This window comes from Candoia aspera, chromosome 3 (assembly GCF_035149785.1).
Source record: "Candoia aspera isolate rCanAsp1 chromosome 3, rCanAsp1.hap2, whole genome shotgun sequence".
In the NCBI taxonomy this organism is placed as follows: Eukaryota; Metazoa; Chordata; class Lepidosauria; order Squamata; family Boidae; genus Candoia; species Candoia aspera.
The window spans coordinates 174353504-174379990 of NC_086155.1; the positions used below are offsets into that span (position 1 = coordinate 174353504).

Consider the following 26487-nt stretch of genomic DNA (forward strand, 5'->3'; position numbering starts at 1 on the left):
TGAAATGAAGGATAAAACTGGGAAATAGCTTTCAACCTTTGCAGCAAGGCATGGAGGGAAAGGAAGAGCTAACCTATTCACGCCATAGCAACGGAATGAGTCAGAAACTGGGGCGGAGCTACTGCACTTATGGAATGGTTCAAATCCAGACAGTTGCCTATATTGCTGCACACATTTAAGAGCCAGGTGGCTCGCCACACTGTAAACTGATAATCTATGTTCCACCAATCGTGGCATAAGAAATAGAATATGAGATACAGGACCATTTCAGAGTTTTCTTATTTTTCTTAAGAATTACCAGTAAGAAACATTTCTTCTTGGATGTCCTTTTTTTCACATTAGAGTTCTTGAAAATGCATTGATAAGATGGCTGAACAAAGACAGCGGGCTTTATCTACATCAGGAGAAGCGCTCTATGAACTTCTGGGTCTTGAAAAAGGGGCATCCCACGAAGAAATCAAGAAATCCTACAGGTATTTATGAAAATCTAACATATTTGATAAGAACTCACAGCTTTCTTTACCCATTCATATTGGTTTATATTGGTTCTTAAAAATATCAATACCTGCTTTTAAAACTCTTTCATTAACTCAACTACTTCCAGAGGTGTTCAGATCATTTTGTCTAGTGTGAGGGTTGATGTTCAAGGGCTGATTATGAATTGCCTACTTTGAGGGCTGGACTTGCTTAAATGTTTCATTGTAGGATAATGGATTAGTGCCAGTTCTGCTTGAAATCAAAACAAACAAACAAAAAAACCCAAAATGGATATTTAAGCTGTGGTAACTTGTCTTTGTTTTGAAAACAATATTGCAAATAAAAATTGAAAACTTACAAAGTTACAGGAGGAGCCCTTTTAAAAAGGATAAACATAGCTGTTCAAAATAGCTCTGCTTTATTTCTAGAGTCTATTTACATGACATGTTCACATTATTCAAAAGCATTATTTCAAATATCTTTATTACTTTACAGATTGTGAAAAATCTTAACGTAAACAATGAATCAGGCACTATTATGAGTAGACTGATTATCAGAGTAAAACACGATAGCTGTGTAAATTTAATCCAAATAATGCCTGAACTAATATTTGTATTATAAAAAATTCCATTCTCACCCCTATGGGTCATATGTATCTTCCTCAGTCTCAGGTCCTCTACCAGAGGCCTGGGAGTTTGAGGGTTCTGCGCAGTATCTTAGCTGTTCCTAGCACTGCACTCTTCTGGACAGAGAGCTCTGATGCTGTTCCTGGGATCTGTTGGAGCCACTCCCCCAGCTTTGAAGTCACAGCCCCGAGTGCTCCTACCACCACTGGGACCACTTTGGCCTTTACTTTCCACATCCTCTCTAGTTCCTCCTTCAGGCCCTGGTACTTCTCCAGCTTCTCATATTCCTTCTTCCTGATGTGGCTGTCACTTGGCACCACTACATCTGTCACCACCACTGTCTTCTGGTCCTTGTCTACTACCATGATGTCTGGTTGATTGGCCAGTACCTGCCTGTCCATCTGGATCTGGAAGTTCCACAGGATCTTAGCCCTATCATTCTCCATGACCTTCTGTGGAATCTCCCATCTGGACTTGGGAGGGTCTAGCCCATATACTCTGCAGATGTTCCTGTACACAATGCCAGCTACTTGCTTGTGCCATCCAGTGTATGCTGTTCCTGTCTGCATCTTACACCCTGCCACCACATGTTGAACTGTCTCTGAGGCCTCTCTGCACAGTCTCTAAGGAAGCTATATTTTAATCCATTTAATTGTGTCTGATTCTCGGAGACTGCCTGGACAAGTCCCTGCAGTTTTCTTGGCAAGGTTTTTCAGAAGTGGTGTGCCATTGCCTCCTTCCTAGAGCTGAGACAAAGTGACTGGCCCAAAGTCACCCAGCTGGCTTTGTGCCTAAGGTGGGACTAGAACTCATGGTCTCCCAGTTTCTAGCCTAATGCCTTAACCACTACACCTTACTGGCTCTCTTGTATTATATAAATTAGTATAAATCTGAGAATGAACTTTTGCAATTCCTAATTATGAAATAATAGTAGTTTACCTGAAATTGTATTAATAATATAAATACATCATAAATCAGTATGTGAAGCTTATTTATTTACTTATTTATTTTCTATCCCGCCTTTATTATTTTTATAAATTACTCAAGGCGGGGAACATAACAGCTTATGTTAATTCTACAAATGTTTAAAATACATTTTAATCCTTAAACATTTCTTTAAATATTTAAATTAACCCAATAAATACATCACAGTACAGGCTTTCCTAGAATACAGATTTCATAGCTTTTTTAATGTTACCCAAGTGTAAGAGGTAAATTAATTATACCTTTATTTGTTTATTAAATCATAATCTAAGGATATGGGATTGGAGCCATTTAAAAACAAAAATCTCTGCCCTCGGGGATTGAGCTCCCATAATCTAAAAATATTTTGCACCAAAAATAAATAAATGGTTAAAAACCACTGGGAAGAGATTAAGAAAACTAGAAATCTTGGGTACCAATTCTTCTACTTCAGTGGATTCTAGAATGGTCAGATGTAATGCATACAGTATATAACATAACACCTTAGCACACAGGAAACCAGACTAAAGCAAGGTTCAAGGTTGAAAGCATGGTACCAAGACGTTTTCCTTTCACAGGCCAGAATAGACTAAAATGGGATACGGGTAATTTGCAGTGCAACATAATGTGGCAGCCCACCTGCTGACTTAGTCTGATGTAACAAATATACCACCATGTTAAACCAGGGTTTGGATACAGGCACTGACAAAATGGAGCATGTCCAGAGGACAACAAGCTAGAAGATAAGTACCAGGAAGGAAAAAAAAAAGTGGAATGCAATAGGGCTGCCCTGGGATGCAGATGTTTAAACAGAGGCTGCATTTAGGCTAGGGATACTGTAGCAATGTGTTCCCTCACTGGATGAGATTGTCTGCAAGGTCCGTTCTAACCCTTACTTTCCATGATTTTGTGTGCAAGTAACAATCCATCCTCTCAAGCCATTACACAGGCTATGCCTTCTTAGCAAAAAACACAACCCGGTGCCATTTCTTAATGACACCACCTTTATCTCCCTCTGCTTTATCTCCCTCTGCTGTTATACAACCACATTTATTTATTTATTTATTTATTTATTTATTTATTTATTTCTCACATTTCTGTGCCTGTCCAAAAATGAAATCTTATGGCACCTTCAGGGTTTTGTTTTGTTTTTTTTCCTGCTTTGTCTGTGGATTAATAGAGTTCTCTTGCTTCTGGAGCAGCTTTCTGAAAATTTAGCACTCCAATGATGGCTACAGGTTTTCCTTGCTAGCTACCAATCAAATGTATCCTTGACACTGGTGACCATATCTGAATACTCAATGTTGTTTTTCCATGTGGAAGAGAAGCAAAAGTTTCTCTAATCCCTGAAGGGGAGAGTTGTCATGGAAGAATGCAAAGTGAACTGAATTTTATTTTGCCTTGTACATGAATAGCGATGATTTACATAACAATCTATGGTAAAACTGACAGTGGTGTTTTATCCATCTTTATTAGCAATTATGGTAAAAACAAAGGCTGCTTCTGAATAAAGTGGAAATATCAAAGGGATTCACACTTAATGGAATTGTTGTAAATACTTGCAAGACAAAATGATGAGTCAGACTCTTGGATTTCATTTAATTGATCCTTTAACTTATGCTAATTTGCTCCGTGAATCTAAAAGCCTGCTGCTGAAGTAAGCACTTGACAATGCAGTATAATAATCGTAGAATACCTGACTTCAAATTTCCTATTGTTATTAGTTAGCTTGGTACTTGCCAGAACATAACCATCTATCTTTTAAATGTCATAAACGTGGTACTGCTACATGATACTTCTTTTCCAGTTTGATATCATTTTACCTGTGAAAGAGTTAGCATGTTTTCCAATTAAGACCTGTTCTGCTTCGAGTTAAAGGACACTGCTAGGGCACACTGACCCACACAGGACACACACAGGAAACAACTGATTTGTATGAATGTCCCATATACCACATACTACTTTTTTGTTTCCCAGTTCCTTTCAGTAGCACAAGGAACCTGGGTCAGCAACTTCTAGTTCTAGGGCCACACGCCAACCCTGAAGCTCTTTTTCATGAGCCCTGGAGCCTATCTACCTGTCTTGCAGAGTTTGAGTTTCTTATCATTTTGAGATGTGGACAAGAACAATCTGAAGTGTAGTTCTAAAATAAACTTTAAAAACAATCCAATCCCCCCACCCTTACCTTCACCACTCCAGTAGAAAATCCTGGCCCATTCAGATGCATGATGCAATTCCACACATTTTGAATCATTGCTTTGCCTTCATTGCTCAGAAAACCACTTAATGCCACCCCAGACTATCTAATGGTTGCCCATCCCTGTATTAAACCAACCAAGAAGTGATCCAGGAAACCTGCTAGGATTCATAAACTAATGACAAATCCTGGATTTTGATACTCTAATGTGTTCAATTCCTGATCTATTTAGCAGTTTGCATAGTGGAAAGAGTCCAATGGGAACAATTAAGTTCCATACATCAGCAAGTTGTTCACAGACAAAACAGGATTGTTACATTGTTTTAATCTTTTTTACAATTTCCATGCTACATTGTTTTAATCTTTTTTACAATTTCCATGCAAGTGCAAAGACCACAGATCTCTGCCACACTAACTCATATCTTTTCTAAAGAGACATTATGCTAAGAAATCCTTCTATTGGAGTCCCACTGAAACTGATAGACGGCATATTAGAATATAATGAAAACACAGAGGTGAACAGGAGAACAAGATTTGTAAATGTAATTGAGAAATGATGCTTGGATTTGGACCCAGACATATGCTACCTCATTCATTCATCTTTATTTTGTCAAAGACCAGCATAAAAAACAGATGAATGAATCATTTCACATCTTATTTTTCCTCACATGACAAGATGACAATTGTAAATGAAAACTTGATCATAACTAACATCTAAATTTAGCACTAAATCAAAATATATTTAAATCAGCAAAAAGTAAGTCCCACTGATTTCAGTCAAAGAATCAAGCCTGACATATGTAGTTTCTTGATAATAAAGTAAAAGTGTGGCACTGTCTTCTGTTTTTGTTTTTTGTTTGGTTTTTAAAATTCCAAATCTATCCAAATCCAATCTGCAGCCATGGGACTTCTTGGTCACCCTCCATCCAATTACTAGTAAAATCTGTTCCTGCTAAAAAAAAAATTCAGGATCAACTAAGATCAGCTAAGAGTAATTGTGTTTAGGATTGCAAAGCAAGAAGTATAAGTATAGCCATTATAATTTCTAAACAGGATATCTCCAGAGAAGGAAGTATAGCATGAAATATAACATGAAAAGAAAGGTGGCTTGTAATTCTAGAAGTTCTGTCAAGCCATCCTGGCAAATCATGGAATCAACAATACAATTGTCAGACTGAAATCTCACTCTGAAAGACAGGGACATGTATTATATACAGTAGCTTCATAAATAATTCAATATAGTACTCTCAGGAATTCATTTCTGTCTCCACCACTAGGTTGTTGAGATGATCCTCAATTCAATCTCAGATTGAGACAATACATTACAAATATTATTGTTCATTATCTCCCAGTGAAAACACTGATATGGATGATGAATTCCTACCTCATATTCAAGACTATAGCTGCAAATTTTGTGAAACCTTGGTGGCCCAATAAAGTTACTTTCCCCTGACTGACTCAAGAAAAGTAACCTGAGTAAATTTCCTGAGAGCCATTAATCTCATAGAAAAAGGAAATTTTGGTCCTGCATCAGATTAGTAGTGGGCATTCTATAGAATTGCAGACTGGAACAGGTATCCTAGCATGCAGATCTTGATGCTAGAAGAAAAGTCTTCAAGATGTTCCTGCACCTACCATCACAATTAGCACTTTTTAATGTATTTCCACAGAACTGCACCATATGTACATTGTCTGCATTGTGTGACTGAAATTATGTTTAAACCTGTGAACTGAAGAATCCAAGAAAATATTCCAACTGTCCAGTTTTGATCTTTTAATATTCATATGGACAAAGGAAGCAAAGCTAATTACTGAACTATTTTAAAATGTTTTTATCCTAGTGATCTTATATTAATTGTTGTGCACAGTATTAAGACTCTATACAACTGATTAAGTGTTGTCAAGTTGGTGTCAACTCTTAGTGACCACATAGACTTTCTCTAAGATGATCTGTCCTCAACCTGGCCTTTTAGATCCCCCATTGGTGCATTCATTGTTGTTATAATCAAATCCACCTACCTTGCTGCTGGTCATCCTCTTCTGTTCCCTTCTATTTCTTCCAGCTTTATTTATTTATTTATTTAATTAATTAATTATATTTTTATACCGCCCATCTCAAAATGACTCTGGGTGGCTTACAAAAGATTTAAAACAATAACAATTGAATATCAATTAAAAATACATTATAAAAATATCTCTCTACAAATATAATAAAAACTCTAAAATATTTAATATTTAATATTGGGTTTGTACCCAAGATGGCAAAATTGCAGTCTTGTTAAAATTTCCTGAGGCCACGTCAGGGCACCAGCCACCCCCATGATGAACTATCCCCCCTCCCACCCCAAGCAAGGTGGCAAAGCCAGGTTTTCACTTCCTTTCAGAAGGGCAGGAGAGTGGGGGCCTGCCTCACCTCTGGGGGTAATGTGTTCCACAAGGCGGGGGCCACAGCAGAGAATGTCCTCTTCCTGGACCCTGCCAATCAACAATCTCTCATGGACAGGGTCCATAGCATGCCCTCTCTGCCTGACTGGGTGGGACTGGTTGATGCAATGGGGGTGAGGCAGTCCCTCAGGTAAACTGGACCCATGCCACATAAGGCTTTAAAGTTGATAACCAACACCTTGAATTGGACCCGGAAGCAAACTGGCACCCAGTGCAGCTCCCACAGCAAAGGTATTATATGCGCCATCCTTGGGGCTTCTAAAACTGCTCTCGCAGCCACATTCTGGACCAGCTGTAGCTTCCGGATGCTCTTCAAGGGTAGCCCTAGGTAGAGTGCATTATGACTTCTCAGGGGAGCTGGATCTTTACATAATATGTTCAAATACATTAGTTTGCGTCTGATCTGATCATTTGTGCATCAGGTAAGAATCCTGGGCTGATTTGTTCTATGATAAATTTGTTTATTTTCTTGGCTGCTAATGGTATTCTCAGGAGTTTTCTCCAATATCAAGCTTCAAAAGCATCAATACTTTTTCTATCCTGCTTCTTCAAGTCCAACATCCATAGAGCATCCCAGGGAAAACCATCATCTGCTTGATTGCAATCTCTGTAGATATAAACCTGTCACAGCATCTGAATATCTTTTCCAAGTGCTCCATTGCTACCCTATCAATTGCTAGTCTGTGGCATATTTCTTGACTATTTTTTTCTGTTGTTAGTCAATCCTAAAAGAGGCCATCCACCACTTCAGTGTCTTCACTGTCAATTCTAAAGCTGGTTGCCGTACCTATTGTCATTAGTTTGGTCTTCTTTATATTTAATCATAGTCCCATTTTTTTCACTGTGCTCCTTGACTTTCATTACAATTTGCATATCATTTGCATTTTCAGTTAGCAGAATAGTGTCAACAACATAACACAAGTTACTGATATTCCTCCAATTTTAATACCACACTAATCTTTTTCCAATTCATTTTCCCTCAATATCTATTCAGCATATGGGTTGAATACATAAGGAGGGAGTATACAGCCTTGTCTCACTCCCTTGCTGACCTAGAGCCAGACTGTTTTGTCATATTCCATCCAGACTGTGGTTTCCTACCCTGTGTACAGGTTTCTCATGAGGACAATGAGATGTTCTACTATTCCATTTTCCTAAGGACATTCCATAGTTTGACATCATTGATGCAATTTAAGGCCATTCTCTAGCCAAAAAAGCACATATTAACTTCTTTTGGTATTCTTTGGCTTTTCAAATTACCTAGCGTGTATCAGCAACAATGTTTTTTGTTCCTTGGCCTTTTCTAAAGCCAGCTTGAATATCTGGCATCTCTTTTTCCATGTAGGATTCTAATTTATGTTGGATGATCCTAAAGATTATATTGTTAGATTGTGAAACTAATGATACTATGCAATAGTTTGCAATCTCTGCTAAGCTTTCTTTCTTTGGTATTGGTATGTAAACTGACCTCTTCTAATCTGCTGGCCACTGTGTTATTATCCAGATTTGCTGGGATAGTTTGGTTATTTACTGAACCTTATTCTGTTGCTTGCCATATTTCTATAAATATCCCATCAATTCCTGTATCCTTCCAACTTGGTCATGACCTGAGTACTTCATTTTCTAGTACTAAAGGATTTTGGAAATAGAGAATATCTTCTAAAGTATCTTAGGATTTCAGTATATTCTTTCAATCTCTGTTTGATTTTTTTTGAATCAGTTATTGTCTATCCATTGGCATCCTTTAGCATACCAATTCAAGGTTGGAACCTCCTTCTGAGTTTGGAGATCTTTTGGAAAACTTTCCTTTTTCATGCCTGTTTCCATCTTCAATGGCCTTACAGATGTTGTTTTCTGTTCTAACAACTCTCTGAAATTCTTTGTTAAGTTCCTCCCTAAGATCTTTGTCTTTCTTGGCTTTGGCTTCTCTTCTCTTCTCGGCAATTTTCACCATCTGTTCTGACATCCAGTTTGCTTTCTTGTGTTTCCTGGTCTTTGGCAGTCTCTTTTCCATTCATTTTCAACATCTCCTTTGATTTCATTCCACAGTCCCTCTGGGTCCCCATTCATTGTGTTTATTTTTATTTTCATAATGTATAAATTAAAAAGAAAAAAAGAAAAGAAATTACAGTGAGAGTATAAGAAATAGAAGGAATAGAGGTGCAGAACAGAAACAAAAGAAGAAATACAAACATATGTAGACATTTAACAAAGCCACTTCTGACTTCCTTTTCAAAAGATATATTCAAAAAACCTTTCATACAACCCTTGTTTAACTTTATATTATTGCTTCTACTTTTCCCGATAACCTATAATTGTAACTAATCATCGAAACCACATGTCACTATTTGACTATGTTGTTTCATGCAAAAAGCAATGAATGTCACAAGCAGCACACCTTGTTTGCATGTTCTGTTGATTTCAGATTGAACTCGATCACAAAACTCATCAATTTCCTCTTCTGCACCAGGGTTTGGGATTTAAACTTGAATAACCATATTAAAGGGCTGTCTGTGAAATCTGATTGACATTACTTGATCATTGACTAGATTATACCCAAGTGCTATCTTTACTATATCCTTTTTGACTACCCTTAACTATAAAAGGAACTCTGTTCCTTATTTGCTTTTCATGTCCTTTGGTAAACAATATGATCTTCTGACTGGAAGTGTCCAATACCAGTCCATTTCAGTTTGCTGATGCCCAAGTTTTCAATATGTAGTCAATTCACATTCATGCTTCTTATGTTCATTGTCACTGTAGTTCCCTTTGCAGCTTTGGATTTTCTTTTCCTGCATGGTAGCATCTGTAACTAGACATCCAGAAGGCTTTAATTTAGCCACATCATAAGCACCATTAGTACTCCAAAAGATCCTCAGCTACTCCTCAGTAGCACATTGAGTGCCATTCAACCTGAGGCTCCCATATTCCAGCACTATATTGACAATTACTTTATCTTATCTATCCATGTGGTTTTCTTAATAAAATACAAGAATGGTTTACCATTGCCTTCTGTCACACACTATGAAATGATTTCTTTGTTGTCGTCACTAAAGTGATTATCCACCTCCAGCACCTTTCTGTATCACCACTACTTAATATAGGTGCCTGATTGTTTTAATTGAGTCAGTGGGATAACCTTCACACCTTGGGTGACCTACTGGGAATATACATTCTTGGCATACACTCTCAGTGGACTTCACTCATGCCTCCCAGGAACATCCCACCACCATGATGAGACCCCATAGCAGGACTTAGGAGTATAAGTTGTATGGAAGAACTACAGTACTTCGGAAGGTTTTCAAGGTTCTATTACATTACCCTACTAGCAATAAAGATTTTTCAGAAATCCAAGTGGTTCTTGTTTCTGGAGTTTGCCAGCCTTGCAGGACTTGACATTAATTTTGAAAACCTCCCACAGTAATTCTTCTGCATAACTTATACCTAGTGTAGTTAAGGCAGAGTTACTCTCAGAATGTTCCTCATGCTTCCCCCCCAACTCAATAATCTCTTCTATTACCTCCCCATTTCCTCCATTAACTGTCTTGCTGCCTCCTATGAGTTCCAAAGTTCTGTTAGGCATTCCATCAATATTGGTGCTGTGATTTTTTTTAGTTTTCTGTAATAATAATACCTAGCTTACAAGTGAACCTATTGGTCAGTTAAGCATATTTAAGTGTTCTGAGGAATAGTAAGTGACAGTGCCTAAACCGCCTATCTTGGCCTTTGTCAGCTGTGAGCGTAACAATACACTATGTCTAAATCCCGTAACTGGTGTCTTCCATTGTACTATAATATCTAGTGAGGTGGGAGATGTCTAGGTAGATAGGAAGGTGGAAGAGGGAAGGCTATCTCACAACAAGAAATTTTAGAGATGAGAGAGAGGTTTAAAAAAAAAATTCCTGTCTCACCCCTAAGGGTGGTATGTGTCTTCCTCAACCTCGGGTCCTCTACCAGAGGCCTGGGAGTTTGAGGATTCTGTGCAGTATCTTAGCTGTTCCTAGCACTGCACTCTTCTGGACAGAATGTGTGTGTGTGTGTTGTGTTGTGTTGTGTGTGTGTGTATTTATTATTGCCACAAGAGGGCACCTTCTAATTATCTGTTATTTGAAAGAGTTTGAAGCCAGATATTCCAAAATATTTGTAATGTCAATAATATAACGAATTAAAACTTTAAAAAAATAATTTCACAAAGGAGCCAGATGATATGTAAATCTATACAGCATCTTCAACACAGTTAGTCATATAACATGTCAACATTTCCCTACTCAAGTTCTGAATACACAGATAGTCAAGAATATTTGAAATAGCATTCCCTCAGAACGATTAGCTGCATTGAGTCATGACACTGAAAATGCAAGCATTGTGGCAATACATTTGCATATGAAGAACCCTTCCTTGTTCAAGCCCTGCTGCTCTTCCAAGCATGTTTTGACTTCTTTTTACACAGTTCACCATATTTTGATAATATACAGTTTGGACAGGTCTGGTGCTTTTCCAAATGTATCTGATATAACACATTCACTTTATTTTAAAAGCTTATCTAATTTCTATTTAATATAATATCAGACTCTGCAGTTCAAGAAAGGAACTCAGAAACCTGTCTTACTTTAAGTCAGACCATTGATCTATCTACTCCAGTACTGTCAAGACTGACTAGCAGCTTAGGGTTTCAGCCTTCCTTCAAGATGTCAAGATTTGAACCTAGGAATTTTGCATGTAAAGCCTGAGTTTTATCACTGAACTAGAGCCACTATTTGAGAGGTTGGCAACTTGTTCTTATTTCTATCAAATTCTTCCAGAAATCCTTTAATTAAACAGGGTTTTTATGAATTTCTTTACACAGTGCTATCATGTAAAGATAGTTAAAGTTGATCGTTCTCCCACAATAGCTGGGTTCATATATGATGCTAGGCCATAATGCCATTTGTTTGATTCTGCCTTTGTATATTATGTGACCCTCAACCCTTCTGGTTTGTAATACAATTTATATAAACCATGTTAAGCAAACCATGGTTTGGTGCAATGTGTGAATCCAGTCAGTGATCTGGGAATAAAGTTTTGTGTGTGTGTGTTTTCTCTCTACTGTGTTGGTGTTTTGTGGATCTGGAGTTTATTATTTAAGGAATCTTTAAAAAATTATGCTCCCCATTTGCAATTTAAAGTTTACTAATTTTTTACCATCTTATTATCTGTTCTGTAGTTAAACCAGTTTCTCCAATTTTGTTACTAGGGCAGAATATTTGGATAAAATCCATGGCCCCATTCAGAAATGAACTAGAGAGCCTTCTAGTGAAGAAGCATTGTCACACCACATTTAGAAGACAGGCACATTTCTATGTAAAGAGGGAGACTTATAAGAACTTTAAGTCTAATATTGAACATTACCTTATTGCATAACTAGGTTTCTATGCCACTGAAAGTTCTGAAAGGCTGGAGGACCAAGCTGTTACCCCCATGCTTTCAGCTTGTTTCTGGCTGACACGGAATTGTCAGAATATCTGCTTTAATGGTTTAAAAAATGTATTGTTAGGTTCAGACAAATTAAAACAGCATAATTATTCTGTTTAAGGATAAAATATATCAATGCTGTTTTCCATAAAATATTAAAAATCAAATTCCAGAACAAAATTTTTGTTTTATTAGTGCCATAATTTTAAAAATTTAAACATTTTCTTCTACAGCCTCAAGTTATCCTTACATTGCCAAATGGAATTTTGGAATAAAAGAAAGGGATTGACTTGTGATTTTACCAAGATATACTTAAAATAAAATGACAGCATGGACAAGTATATTAGAAGGAAAAAAAAATGAGCAAAAATGTTAGCTAGAATACTGAACAATTATTACATATACAGTGACACCATGTAGCTGGTTTTTTTCCATCTCTTTGTTTACAAAGGATCTACACCTAAAATTAGGTAGTTCATACATTCTTCTTAAGAAAGACATTGTCTTGATTCTAATCCTATCTTCATCGTTTCTTTTCTTTTCTTGCACTTCACCTTTTCTTCTCTATTTGAAGGAAGTTGGCTCTGAAATATCATCCTGATAAGAACCCAGATAACCCAGAAGCTGCAGAAAAATTTAAAGAAATCAACAATGCTCATGCAATACTAACAGATGTGTCCAAAAGAAATATATATGACCAGTATGGATCATTAGGGCTGTACATCGCTGAACAATTTGGTGAAGAAAATGTCAATACGTATTTCATGCTTTCTAGCTGGTGGGCAAAAGTAAGTATTTAACTGAAAACCTGGTACACCTGAGACACACAGACATTGGTTTGTTGTAGTCTGTTTTGGCCTTTCCATTACAGCTTTCACAGAACCTGCACTTAAGCTTTGAAGAGTTCTAGATCAGTCAATCTAGAACAGGTTTTAGGCTCAGGAACTTTGGTGAACTAGCTGGCCTATCTCCATGCTTTCAGGGAAGTGCTTATTAAATGATATTTCCTTGTCTCTTTTATTTGCTAATTAAATATGCTGCATGCAAGTTTTATTGCCTGAAGACATTAATTATATCTGAAGCTAAAACTCCAGGTTAATTTTGACTTTCTTTTCAGTAATGACTAAATGAAAATGACTCATTTTTCAAAGTGAAAAGTCTTCTTGGTGTGACAACCAGATAATCAGTTATTGCAGTACAAACTTAGCCCCATAGTATATGCATAAGCAGTAGTAATACAGAACAATGTGTACCATTATGGCACACCTTGAATACCTTGTGAAGGGGCTGGGAGGAGGAAGTAGAAGATGTGAGGAGTGAATTTTGGAACAAAACATGGGTTGACCCAGTAAAAAATGGATCTTACAATTCTGATAACACTGAAGATCTTACTCATCTCGTTTGTTACGTAATTGTATGGATTTGGCATTTAAACCTATAACGCGCATTAGCATTTCCATCAGAATATGAACAAACATATTAGGCCTCAGGCAGCCAAAAAGTGCCAGATTTCACACCTAATGTGTTATTCTCACTGCTATTTCTAGTTATAAGAGTCTTTGGGCAAGACAATATTGTTTATTTAGCTAGAACATAGGCACTCAAGACTTGCCATTTTGAATAGAGGTAAGTTTATAAATTAATAATATGTTTTTATATTTTACTTCCATGAACTAACTTTATAACATGGCTCTACTGGATGTGTCTTATAGCACTTACACAAAGCTACTGTTTTCATTTCTGAGCCGTACCAAAACAAAAGCCAATAATCCAACTGTCTTCATTTCTGCCGACGTTGAAATCCTAAGAACAGGCAGAGAACTCATGACTAATCAGCACTCCCTCCAGTTGAACAATAGGAGAGTGCAAAACTAGTCCTTGCCCCTTAAGCACCACAACACCTGAAATAACAAACCCCCACTTCATACATAAAGGAAGTCTTTTTTTAATTAGTTCTCTCCATCCAGGTTCCTGGCATGTGTTGCGTGCATTTGAAATTTGTAAAAAGGAAAAGAAAGAGTGATTGCTTTGAGGGAATTGGCCCAGCTGCAAAGATGTGAGTCCTGATTCTTTTGAAAGGTGAAGAGTGAGGTGTGAAGCCCAAAGGATAGCATGGCAGAAATTTTGCAGACTCATGCTTTTCACAAATTCTGGACTCCTCTGACATTTGCAGATCCCTGAAACTCAGCCAGCAGGAGTACCATTCATGAGTTCTATCTGTTTCTCTCTCCTCTTTTGCATGGAACCAGCTGGCTGCAAAGCACTTAGTTACTGCTTGGTTGTGTGGGGGCAGTGACAGCCTTGAAATGAAAATTCCCCACTCATGATTCTAACAAGAAGTTCTGGGGAGAGAAAGTAATGGCTGCTGCTTGTGTACCTGCATCCCTGCTACACAATAGTCTTGCTGCCTGAACTGCTTGACTCTGTGGCTGGGCTGGAAGGGGAATTCCTCAGGTCCTGGGGGACTTCAACCTGCCTTCACTTGGCCCTGAGTTGGAAATGGCTTGGGAATTCATGGCCATCATGGCAACCATGGACCTGTTCCAGATTATTGATGGCCTGACTCAAAACGCGGGGGTCACATACTAGATCTGGTTTTTATCTCAGGGCAGTGGTAACATGATCTGGAGTTGAGGGATGTTGTCATGAATAGATCACTCCTTGTAAGTCCTGGAGTTGTCTATGACTGTCCCCCTCTGCAGGGAAGTGGAACCAATTCAATTAGTCCACCCCAAGTGCCTGATAGACCCAGTGGAACTTTGGATAGTTCCTGAAGCTCTGGTGCAGTTTAGCTCAGCTTTAATTGATACTTGGAATGAGCAGGGGACAGTGGCCTTGGATCAGATCATGCCTGTGTGGACTCTCTATGCACATGGATCCCAGAGGGCCCCTCAGTTTTCAGAAAAACTCTGGGAGATTAAGTGGCATTAGAGACGCCTACAGCACTGATGCAGGAAGATGAAGAGCAAGTCCAACCAAGCACAGGTAAGAGTCTATATTAAGGACTACCTTGTGGCAATAAGAGCATTAAAATTTACTTATTCTCCACGCTTATTGTGTCCATGGAACGTCACCTGGTAATCCTGTTTCACATGACTCAGGTTCTTCTGAGGAAGGAGAGATCAGGGGAACTCCTGGAAGGCTGCTGTAAGAACTTTGCTGAGCATCTTGTGGATAAAGTCATTCATATTTGCTCACAGTTGGCCTTTGGCTGCACTGGTCCAGTAGAGATGACTAAGGCCCAATCTTGTCCAGTTACCTGGGCAGAGTTCAATCCAGTGACTTCCAAAGAAGTCCTTAGGACTCTGAGTTCTGCCACCTGTGTGCTAGATCCATGTCATTCCTGGTTGGTCAAGACTCCCCAGAAGGTGACATGTAGCTGGGTCCAAGCAGTGCTGAATGCTGTCTTCAGGAAGGGAGGGTTCCACCTGCCTTGAAGGAGGTGGTGGTTTTCTCTCTCCCTAAGAGGCCATCCTTGGATCTAGCAGTATTAGACAATTTCTGTCAAGTCTCCAACCTTCCCTTTTGGGGGAAGGTTCTTGAGAAGATGGTAGGCGTACAGCTCCAAAGAAGCTGGAAGAAACAGACCCATTGCAGTCAAGCTTCAGGCCAGGATATAGTACCAACATTGATCGTGCTTGTGGATGACCTCTGGCAGTCTCAGGATGGGGGTGGTGTATCCATCCTGTTCCTTCTTGATCTTTCAGTTTCAATATAATTGATCAGTATACAGTATCCTTTTGGTCCGCTGAGATGGTAGGGAATAGGGGGCACAGTTGTTTGGTGGTTCTCCTTCCTTCAGGACTGGTTCCAATCAGAATTGTGGGGAAAGGTCTAGCCCTAGGGCCCTGGTTTGTGGGGTGCCACAGAATTCAACTATCTCCCTACTCCTCTTTAACATCTACATGAAACCACTGGGTGAGGTCATACATCAGCACAGGGTTAAGTATCATCAGTACTCTGTTGATACTCAGGTATACGTCTCTGTCCCGGGTTGCCCAAGTGATGCCATTAAGGTACTTTCCCAATGCCTGGAGGCTGTGTAAGTCTTGATGGGGAAGACCCAGCTTTGACTCACACCTTACAAGAGCATAAGTAGCTGTAAGTTCCCCATATCACTCCCCTTTTCAGGAGAGATGGGCAGTGATAGAAATTTGAAAAACAAATAAATAAATAAATATCTGGTGAGTTCCCATCATTAACTCTGGGTGGGATTATGCTTTCTCAGGCAGTTGGTGCACAATCTGGGGCTCCTCCTGGACACATGGCTCTTGCTTGAGCAGGTGGCTGTCGTGACAGGGAGGGCCTTTGCACAATTACATCTTGTGAACCAGTTGTGCTCATGTCTAGATTGAGAGAGACTGCTCACAGTGTCTCATGCCACAGTCACCTCCCAATTAGACTATTTAAATGCATTTGGAAGCTTCAGCTGGTCTAGAATGCAGTGACACGTGCAGAATTGGGTACCTCATGGTATGTCCACATAACACCACTGCTATGTGAGCTGCGCTGGCTCCCAATAAGCTTCCAGGGGCAATCGAAAGTTCTGGTTGTCACCTTTAAAAGGCCCTACATAGCATGGGGCCAGGTTACTTATGGAGCCACCTCTTCCCAATAGTTTCTGCCTGCCCACCAGATCAGGCAGATTAGAAACACTCTGTCCCATCAGTGAAGCAGTGTCATTTGGTGGGTTCTAAGAAGCATGTCATGGCTCTGTCATGGCCCTGTCATGGCCTCTGTCTTAGGCTGAGATATGGACAGGCTCTACCCTGTTGCAGTATTGCTCTTTCTCTTTTTCTTTACAGCAACTAATATCCAGAAGTCAATTTCCCCTGAACCCAGAAGTTCCAATTAGTTTTTTTAAATGTTAAGTTTATAGGGTGGCCCTAAAATCAAGCACTCCCCGCCACACACACACACACACCAGAAGGAAGGAAAGGAAGTGGTAGCAAGTCATTGATGACAAAGCCACCACATTTAGATGCCCTGAAGGGCATTTCTTTCAGCAGCAGGAAAGGTCAGTGTCCATATAGTTTCTTGGGTATCAACATCTCTTTGGAAGAATCCCCTGATCCACTGTGGTCAACTCATATTTTCCCAGATCAAGCCAGAAAGGCATCCATTCTCTATTCTGACCCCTCTCAACACATTCCTTCCTCTCTTTTGCTTCTCCAAGGGCCTGTTCGCACTCTGCGGTCTTTTGACTGGGTGCTACTGTTGCTGCTGCCTATGCTGCTGTTTCAATTGCTGTTGTGGAAAATGCAAACCCAAGCCGACAGCGGAAGAGCAAGAGTTCTGCATGTCTCCTGAAGATCTTGAAGAGCAGATTAAGACAGACATGGAAAAAGGTGCCTGTTACTGTAGAGTCGTGATTATACTATTTAACCAAAAAAAAAAAAAAACCCTGTTACTTTCCCAAAAGCATACCAAGGGCTTTACTCCAGCTGCTCAGTTTTGGGGGTGTTAATTTGAGAAAGGACACCAAACACAAAGAAGTGTTAATTGTATTGAATTCCTCTCAGCCTGCAATGGCAGGTTACTTGAAATGCTCAGCAGGTGGCAATTTGTTAATATCCCAATTTGTTCCTATGTAATTAGTTAATTTCTAGGGTAGAGGCTATAAGTACTAAATTAGAGAGCGCTGAAATGGAGGAAAATAACACTCTTTCAGTGTAAGGTGAGCTAGACTGGAGAACTAGAGCAATAGATGGGAAGATCCCGATTCATATATAATATTTAGCCATGGTGATGATGATGATGATGATGATGATGATGATGATGATGATGATGATGATGCTACCCATTCAATCATGTCTGATTCTTGGTGATTCCATGGAGCAGCTCTCTCCACATTTTCCAGTCTTGTACAGCTTCTTTTAGTGGTTTTATGTTCTGGCTATGTCAGCTTTGATGGTGTCTAGCCACCGTGTTTTTGGCAGCCTTGTTTCCTTTTTTAATCATAATATGGTGTATGTTTGAATGTCTGTGTATTATGTGTCTATGTTATATTTGTTTGTGTATTTGTATATTTATGAGATTTATAGGCCACCCAAGTCTGTCTGGTATAACTCAGCAGCTCACAAAGGCAACAATAAAAAAACAGTAAAAACAAAGAATTATGTCATCAGGAGGAAGTCTGGAAAAATCAACAGTCATTTTAATATCACACAGGGGTCTATCACCCTCTCTGATGCAGGGCCTGGGGGCAGAGCCAAGTTTTAAAGGCTTATTTGAATAGGACCATGCTGGAAACTGTATGAATCTTGGAGGGAAACATTGTTCCAAAAGGCAGGCACCATGGCCTATGTGTGTGTATATATGTGAATAATATAATATATGCAAAGCTTCTGCCTAATTTTTAGTTGTTGTAAATATCAGTTGAAATAATTCACAAAAATAATCTGACTAGCTTCTCACAAAGTGTAAAAATCAACTATTAAATGACACAAATGAAATATTGAACTATTGCGAGGAAAATAAGAATAGAAAGCCATGGACCACAGACTCACTAGAAAGGCACAGTAAAAGTTTTCTTCCCTTCTCAACTTTTTCTTCTCTGACTCACTGAGCATAAACAGTTCATCAGACATTACAGTAATGAGTGGGAAGTTTTAACTAGGCAGCAATTCTCAGACTTGTTTTGTTTTTAGATATTGTGTTGTTCAAGGCAATTTGTTTATGCTCCTTGTTTAGCGACCAAATTGGAACCAGCAACTTGGTCATTAAGTGAAGCAGTCGCTAAGTGAAACTAACTGCTTATGATCTTACTTCAGCTTTCCTTTGCTTTACAGACATGCAAAGGTTGTAAATGTAAGGATTGGTTGTAAAGTTACTGTTTCATCACCACTGTAACTGCAAACAGTCACTGTACAAGGCAATCACTAAACGAGGACTATCTGTGTAGCAAAGGCTAGTTGATTGTTGGCAATAGCTCCAATGATAGACCCACAAAAAAAAGGGGGGGGAGGAATAAAATTTAAATTGCAATGGGGGAGAGCTTTGACCCACCTTTTAATTTCTGAAAAAGAAAGTTCTTTTTTTCTGTTGTTGTTAGCATTACCACTATATTTCAGGGAATAAAGCAAAATGGAAAAATAAGGTAGAAATCTGTATTCACTCTAAACAATTCTTAATTCAGAACTAAATCAAGCAACTTTAAGGAGGAAAAAATGGTTCATCCAAAGTAAGGCCAGGATCTTCCAGAGCAATCTTAACCACACTAGTCATCTTCTGTATATTTAGGGAAAATGGATAATAGAGGTATCTGTTCCTGAGAAATTGATACATTTTCCCCCAAGTTACCCATATGGAGAAAATGTTAGGAAACAGAGAGGAAAGGAGGTAGTTTTAGCTTTTGATGAAATAATAATTTTAACAGGGTTCCCATTTTTATTTCAAATCACAGTCCTTTGGGGAAAGCTTTAGAAGAAACATAGCAGAGGCCGCTTTTGTGTTATTACTGCATTTTGCGGCCTGTGTATCTGTGGCTACAAAGCCAGCAGCTATGCTCAGGGCTTCCAAAGTGACTTGAAAGATACCTGTATAAATATTTACTGTTGCCTGATTGATCCTGTAGCATCAGTATGGCTGCTAGTCTACAATGTAGACTAGCCTCCTCGTGGTGCACCCCGGGCAACGTGACTTGTCACAGCTAAATAGTCTACACATCTGGCTGCTGGACCTCATAAGGATTTCCCAGCAAGAAAAAGCAGCATGAACACCGAACTGCTATGCCATATGATTAAAAAAAAAATGTATGGCTGCTACTGACATCAGTTCCCCCACCAGATAGTAAAGCTCTCACTGCATGATTTCTTTCTGTCTGGTGATAAAAGAAGACAAGGCACAAATTTCCTGCAGATCATGCCTTGCATGTATAGTAGGCAGAGATAAAGGGGCTTGCAGTGGCAAGGGAACATAGTAAAATGTCCTTAACCCTCTTTGTTCCCCCTGCACCTCTCTCTCACTGCTTAATGTCAACCATAAGAGAAACCTGACTGCTCAGTAAGAGCAACCTCTTCTCTTTGCCTGATGTGGTATAATGGGATCATCTAAGGGTTTAAACCTCAGCCCTCCAGAAGCAATGGACTACAATATCCACCATCTCCAGGCAATATGGTAAATGGCCACAGGATGGATGAATGTGATGGGAACTGTACACATGGAGCACACACATTGGGAAGGGCTGTGATGCTGTATTCCATAAGTCACATGTTGCCCCTTACCTGCATGAAGCATCAACTGTAACAGGGATTCTCTCTCCCCCAACCTCCATCCCCCCACATTTGTTTTGTTTTGTTTTGGCTATTTAATATTGGGCCCCATTTTACTACCATCTTACTTATAAAATTAAAAATATAGTGCCTATCAGTTTTAAAGTGTGTAGAATAATTTTTATAACACTGAATTTTACTAGCTGCACTGCAAGGGAAACAGGAGATTCAGGATTGTTTTTAATGACTAAGCAGAGTAGAAAATTGATAAATGAATAATATTTCCTTTATAATGCTAATGTGAGGTTTAGAAGGAAGGGCATTTGGATGGGAAACATGATGAATAGGACACTGCATTTTTTAAAATGTCCCTTTCATAAACAGATTCTGAAATCAGAAATGAATCTTACAAAAATGAGTGAAAGCTATTTCAGATGCCTGTTCCCCAAACCCAGCAAACAGCAGCAAAAAACAAACAGCCCTTTTTAAGAAAAGTTCAGTCTCCCATTAGTGTTTCCATCAAGTGAACTTCAGAATTTCAATACCACATATTCTAATACATTTGGAAGGGAGGAGGGGACACCTATATGCAAATCTATTCAAATTACAAGCTGTTTACGTAAGCATGATTAAAACTATAGTGATTTTTATTCTGGAAAATCAGCTTTGTCAACCCTTGTGAATATATAATAACAAATGTGCTTTGAGGAGGGAAGTGTCATTTCAATTGAAAAAAACAGTTGAAAGAAAATGAATTTTATCCACTACAAATGTATGGTAGCTGGAACAATGTTCTTGATTGAAATGGTGAACCCTTTGCAGGGCAGTTGAAGAACTGGATTATTTCTTGGATGTACAGACTGGCCATTGACAATTTGCATCCATGTTTTATGCATGGGTATATTTCTAAAGAATTGTAAATGCCCAACATAGAATGTGTGTTAAAACAAATGCAGCCCAGATGGCAATTTTATGTCTGAACCTTCCTAGGCTAAAGCTAGGAAACGTAGAGTGTCAAGGAGGCTGGTGTAACATTTTGGGGGAGATAAAGGCAATAGTAGGCAGGAAAATGAAGCAAAATGGGCACAGCCAGGATCTGGGGAGATGGCAAGGCAATTTGTCTTTGTTTTCAAACCATGTTAAGCCTATTTTGGGGTTTAAACTACAATTTTTCTATGTTTCCCTCACAAATCTGGGATTCTGTGCCATTATTTGGCAAAGGAATTCAACAGTTCTAGTTAGAGAAGACCATAAAAAGGGAGCTCTGGTATCATAAATGCCCATTCTACTCCTAGATGTCCAGGTTCAAATCTTTCTGAATTCCCAGGAACAGCTTTCTTTAGGATAGGTATGCTTTTTATCAGGTGATTTAAAACATAACTGTGAAATCCCTTATAGTCTGTGCTTTCAAACCTTGCCTATTCTGCCTAGTTCTGTATTACCTGGTTTGAAAATAACAAGAAGTATTGTTATTTTCAAACCAGGTAATACAGAACGAATCTTCTGTAAAATAAGTATAGTAAAGCCATTCTGGAGATAGTGCTTGAACTCAAATCTAAATTTTCCAGACTGGTACTAATTATTTAGATGAGGGGATAGAAGGGATACTCATAAAATTTGCAGATCTTACAAAGCTGGGGTGGGAGGGATTACTACACCACAGAAGATAGGCTCAAAGTTCAAAAGGATAGAGTTGAACATTGAGCCCTAGCTAACAAAATGCTATTCAAAGGTGAGAAATGCAAAGTTCTGCATTTAAGTAGGAAAAACCAGATGTACAGGTACAGGATAGGTAGTACCTGGCTCAACAGTAGTACTTGTGAGAAGGATCTGTGTGTCATGAAATACCATAAATTAAGTATGAGCCATCAGCTGCCAAAAGAGCCTATGCAGTCTTGGGCTGCATCAACAGAGGTATAATGTCAAGATCACGGGAGGTGATGGTTTCCCTCTATGCTATGCAGTCAGACCAGACCTGGAATACTGTGTTCAGGATGCTGAGGAACTAGACAGAGTGCAGGGCAGAGCACAGATGTGCTGAGACATCTATTGGGCATGCTGTCAGGGGATTCTTAATATCACAGTCCATCATAAATGTAAGTTGGTATTTGCTTGTTTTGTTGTGCCAAAGTATGTATTATTGTTTCTCCCCATCATAAAGGGATGGGGTCATACAGCACTCAAAGCCATAATGCAGTTTGTTTGAATGCAGCCATCATGGTTTATTCAATAAACTATAGTTAAATCAGTGACTCAGGGTGTGATATGAATCAGGCTTAATTTAATAAGTTACTGCTTTTTTCTTTGATTCCCTTACAGCTCCTTCAGTTTCGATAAGCTGTATAAATCAACTCTTATTTTCCGATTTCTTCTGTGAACTGTGTTGACTATAGGCTAGGCCAGAGGTAGGGAATCTCTGATCATCAGATGTTGGTGAACTGCAGCTTCCAGATAGCTTGGACAATGGTAAAAGATGCTGGGAATGGTTGAAAGTCATCAGGTCACTAAACTTAGGCTAGACCAATTACTTCCTTCCTTAATGTTGACTTCCTGAACAGATGACTTTGATAGAAAAACCAGTAAGTTTTGCACACAAGGAGTTGTCTGAGAAAAAAGATGTTACTGTCTCTGCACTTATGGTCACCAGTCCCAGAAACAAAGCAATACCACATGATTTTACATGAAAACTGAATGTGTATTCTGAAATCATTCTGCCCCCATTTTCTGAAAAGCAAAACATATGTACTGTAAATAAATATCCTGTTTTTGTACAATTGTGTAATGAAATTTAGTAGGCTAAGGGATTTCCCCCAGTATGTTGAGTATATGATTTTGAATAGAGACCAGAATGTGCTATTTGAATTGGGTAAGAACAAATAAAGCACAGGAGGAATTAGGGAACAATCTATGCTGGAAATGGGTCTGGACAGGAGACAAAAATGTGATCTCTCTGAAGAAAAATGCTATGGAATTTTGAGTTCCCAGAAATGTAATGGTAATCAGAAAACAGTGAAGTGTTAATGTTGTTAAAGCTCACTTCATGGATTGCCAATAATGTCCATAAATAAAGTCATGTACCATAACAATACCAGTTTTCCTGTGACTCCCTTCTAAAAGATATTGGCGTCTAAATGAGGATTCTAGCCCTGAACTTTTCACTTCTTAGAACTGGGTACATTCTCATGACAATAATATGTAGTTAAATCAGCATGCCCACTTGTCAACCCAACAGAAGAATTTAAGCATGTGCTTAGGTCTTTTTAACAGGGACGCGGTGGCGCTGCGGGTTAAACCGCTGAGCTGTCGATCGGAAGGTCGGCGGTTCGAAACCGCGCGGCGGGGTGAGCTCCCGTTGCTCGTCCCAGCTCCTGCTCACCTAGCAGTTCGAAAACATGCAAATGTGAGTAGATTAATAGGTACCGCTTCGGCGGGAAGGTAACGGCGTTCCGAGTCGTCATGCTGGCCACATGACCCGGAAGTGTCTATGACAACGCCGGCTCCAAGGCTTAGAAACGGAGATGAGCACCGCCCCCTAGAGTCGGATTCGACTGGACTTTACGTCAAGGGAAACCTTTACCTTTACTTTAGGTCTTTTTAGTGAAACTTAAACATGGCTGATTTAAGGGGAAAAATCAGATAAAGAGTGATCTTCTCCCACTTGGTGCCCCCCAAATGTGCTGGCAAAAAACCCTAGGAAAATGTGGTGACTGAGGATAATGGGGGTGTAGCCCAATGTATTTGGAAGGCAGTAGGTTGGATAAGGCTGTGTAGGAATAGTTGTGTATTGCCCAGTAGGAAATCATTTCTTGCTACCTATAATTTTTAACAAGAATGGAAGAATCTAAGATATTTAATTCCTGACTCTTGCTGTTTTAGATGGGGAAACTCCAGTTCTGCTTCAGCCAACAAATGCAACTGAGAAAACCCAGCTTATTGGAGACAGTCATCGTAGCTACCGCACAGATTCATAAATCAGCAGCTCTTAGAATCTGAAAGAGTATAAATGACAAGTTCTGGATTGCAAAGCATCATTAGAACAATTTTCACCCCTGAATGACATTAGGATTTCTACACTATGCACACAACATACCATCAAACTGACTTGAGCCCCAATTCTGAGAAAATGCCGTACTATAGTGTTCTTTTTTTCCAAAACTGTGTTGTTGCATGTATGAACTCTACAAGTATAGTGGGAACAAGCTATTTTTAAAATAAATGCACTTCTAATATTGCTGATAACTTATGACACACTACATTCATATTACGTATGAAAAAGTCCTTAATATTCTATGTACTTGCATGTGGTTTCTAGTTAATTTAAAATTAGAAAGGTGGTTTTAGTACTGCTTCTTCTCTAGTCCTAGGAGTGTTTAAATTGACCTATATCCTGCTTTCTGTTTTCTGCAGTGTTAACAATTATTTTGACCTTAGGTGCTTCTTCTCCAATTTAATTGTCCTTGGAGGCAATGCACCTTTTCTTACTACTCCTTCGGTACCTAAGATTAATTGTTTTCCCCTTGGAGAATACATATGTAAAACTACATGTAATGTTAATAGGTTTGTTTTTCCCATGGAGGGTTATTGCACAGTTCTGTTAGCATCTTGGAAGTGTTGAAAACTCAGTTAGGGAATAAATTAATTTGCATTTGGGCATGCTATAGCTGTAAATAATTGAAAAATTACTGTACCTCTCTTCAGCAACTGAAATGCCTATGATTCTACTTTTGTTCTATGTATATGTGATTCATTGATATATCAGCAGGCTGCCATTTGGCATATACAAGTTTCCTTCACTGCAAAATATACTACAACCAGAAATCTATAGTTACATAGTTTTAAGCTGATTTACTTACCAGGCAATTGCCTAATAACTGAAAACCAATAGAATTTGCATATACTTACCTGTGCTTCTGGTACCAGCCTGTGGCCTAACTCTTAGAAGTACACTCAGAGATTAAATGAGATACAATTTCAGATAAATTTACATAGAGTTGAACCCTAAGGCAATATTTTGTGCATGCAGTTTGGATTTAACTTCTGCATATCAATTGTTATTGTTATACTTTTGTTTAATCAAGGAGATGAAGGAAGGGATTAACAATGGTTGGAAATCTCTCCCAGTCTTTGGAATGCTGTATTTTTAGTTATAAGACAGACAGTGAAGCAAATTGTTAACAATATGAATTTGTACAGAAATACTGAGACCAGCCATACACATCCTACTCCTTGGAAAGTGAGTTTAGCCAAATCCCTTTTATAAAACTTACATTGTGTATGCATAGAAACAGTCTTAAGAATTGTTTAACTGAGAGATTTCAAGTATAGATCAGTTTTGTAGTAAAGACTATGTACATCATGGGGTGTGAACTGGATTGTGCTTCCAGAAAAGAACAAGTTTTTCAGTTGATGAATGCAAGTCCAATCATGGCTATTACCCTGTGGGATGCATACTTACTGAGAAATTAAATCTAATGCTTTTCTTGGAATTTACATGTAAATAATCATGGACATAATTAAGCCAGAAAGTTAATAATTTGAAGAAATGACACAAAAATATACCAGGAAAAAAGTCAGGACATCAGTCAAAGAAATAACAGTAGTTTAGTAACATTTAAATAAGCATCAGATATAATATAGACCCTTCATCTGTAAGAGAACAAAATATATTCCATTTAGATATCCTAAACTCATACAATATTCATTAGTCATTTGACAACACAGCATTTGTTACTCATTACATAGCTTGGCTGGTAAAGCGAGGGGTAACAAACAAATCCCGCAAAATTAGAAATGTACAGTAATATAATCTCAATTACATGTGTAGATGTTGTTGGTAGTCAGTCAAAATGTACTTTGTATACTGAATTTCACTTTTTGCTGACCAATATATTACCTAAACAATAAAGATTCCATATAAGATCTACATAACCACTTTTTTCATGAAAAAAATCTTGTTTTTTAATTTCCAGAACATTTTCATTTTCTTCTACAGTACTTCTACTAATATGACTTTTAAAAAGGGGTTATTTTGGCTGAAGGATACAGTTTGGCTTTGGGGTGGCATCTGAAAGACCATACGCCATACCACTTCTGTGGTATGACCAGGATAAAAATA

General features: G+C 38.6%; 1 protein-coding gene across 1 annotated transcript; it reads left to right on the top strand.

The window, feature by feature from the left end:
• Positions 1-366: 366 nt before the first annotated feature.
• DNAJC5B (DnaJ heat shock protein family (Hsp40) member C5 beta) lies at positions 367-24494 on the top strand. Its single transcript, XM_063300243.1, has 4 exons — positions 367-473; positions 12734-12947; positions 17336-17507; positions 24249-24494. The coding sequence occupies exons 1-4, from the start codon at positions 367-369 to the stop codon at positions 24341-24343; spliced, it is 588 nt and encodes a 195-aa protein (XP_063156313.1). The 3' UTR covers positions 24344-24494.
• The last annotated feature ends 1993 nt before the right edge of the window (positions 24495-26487 follow it).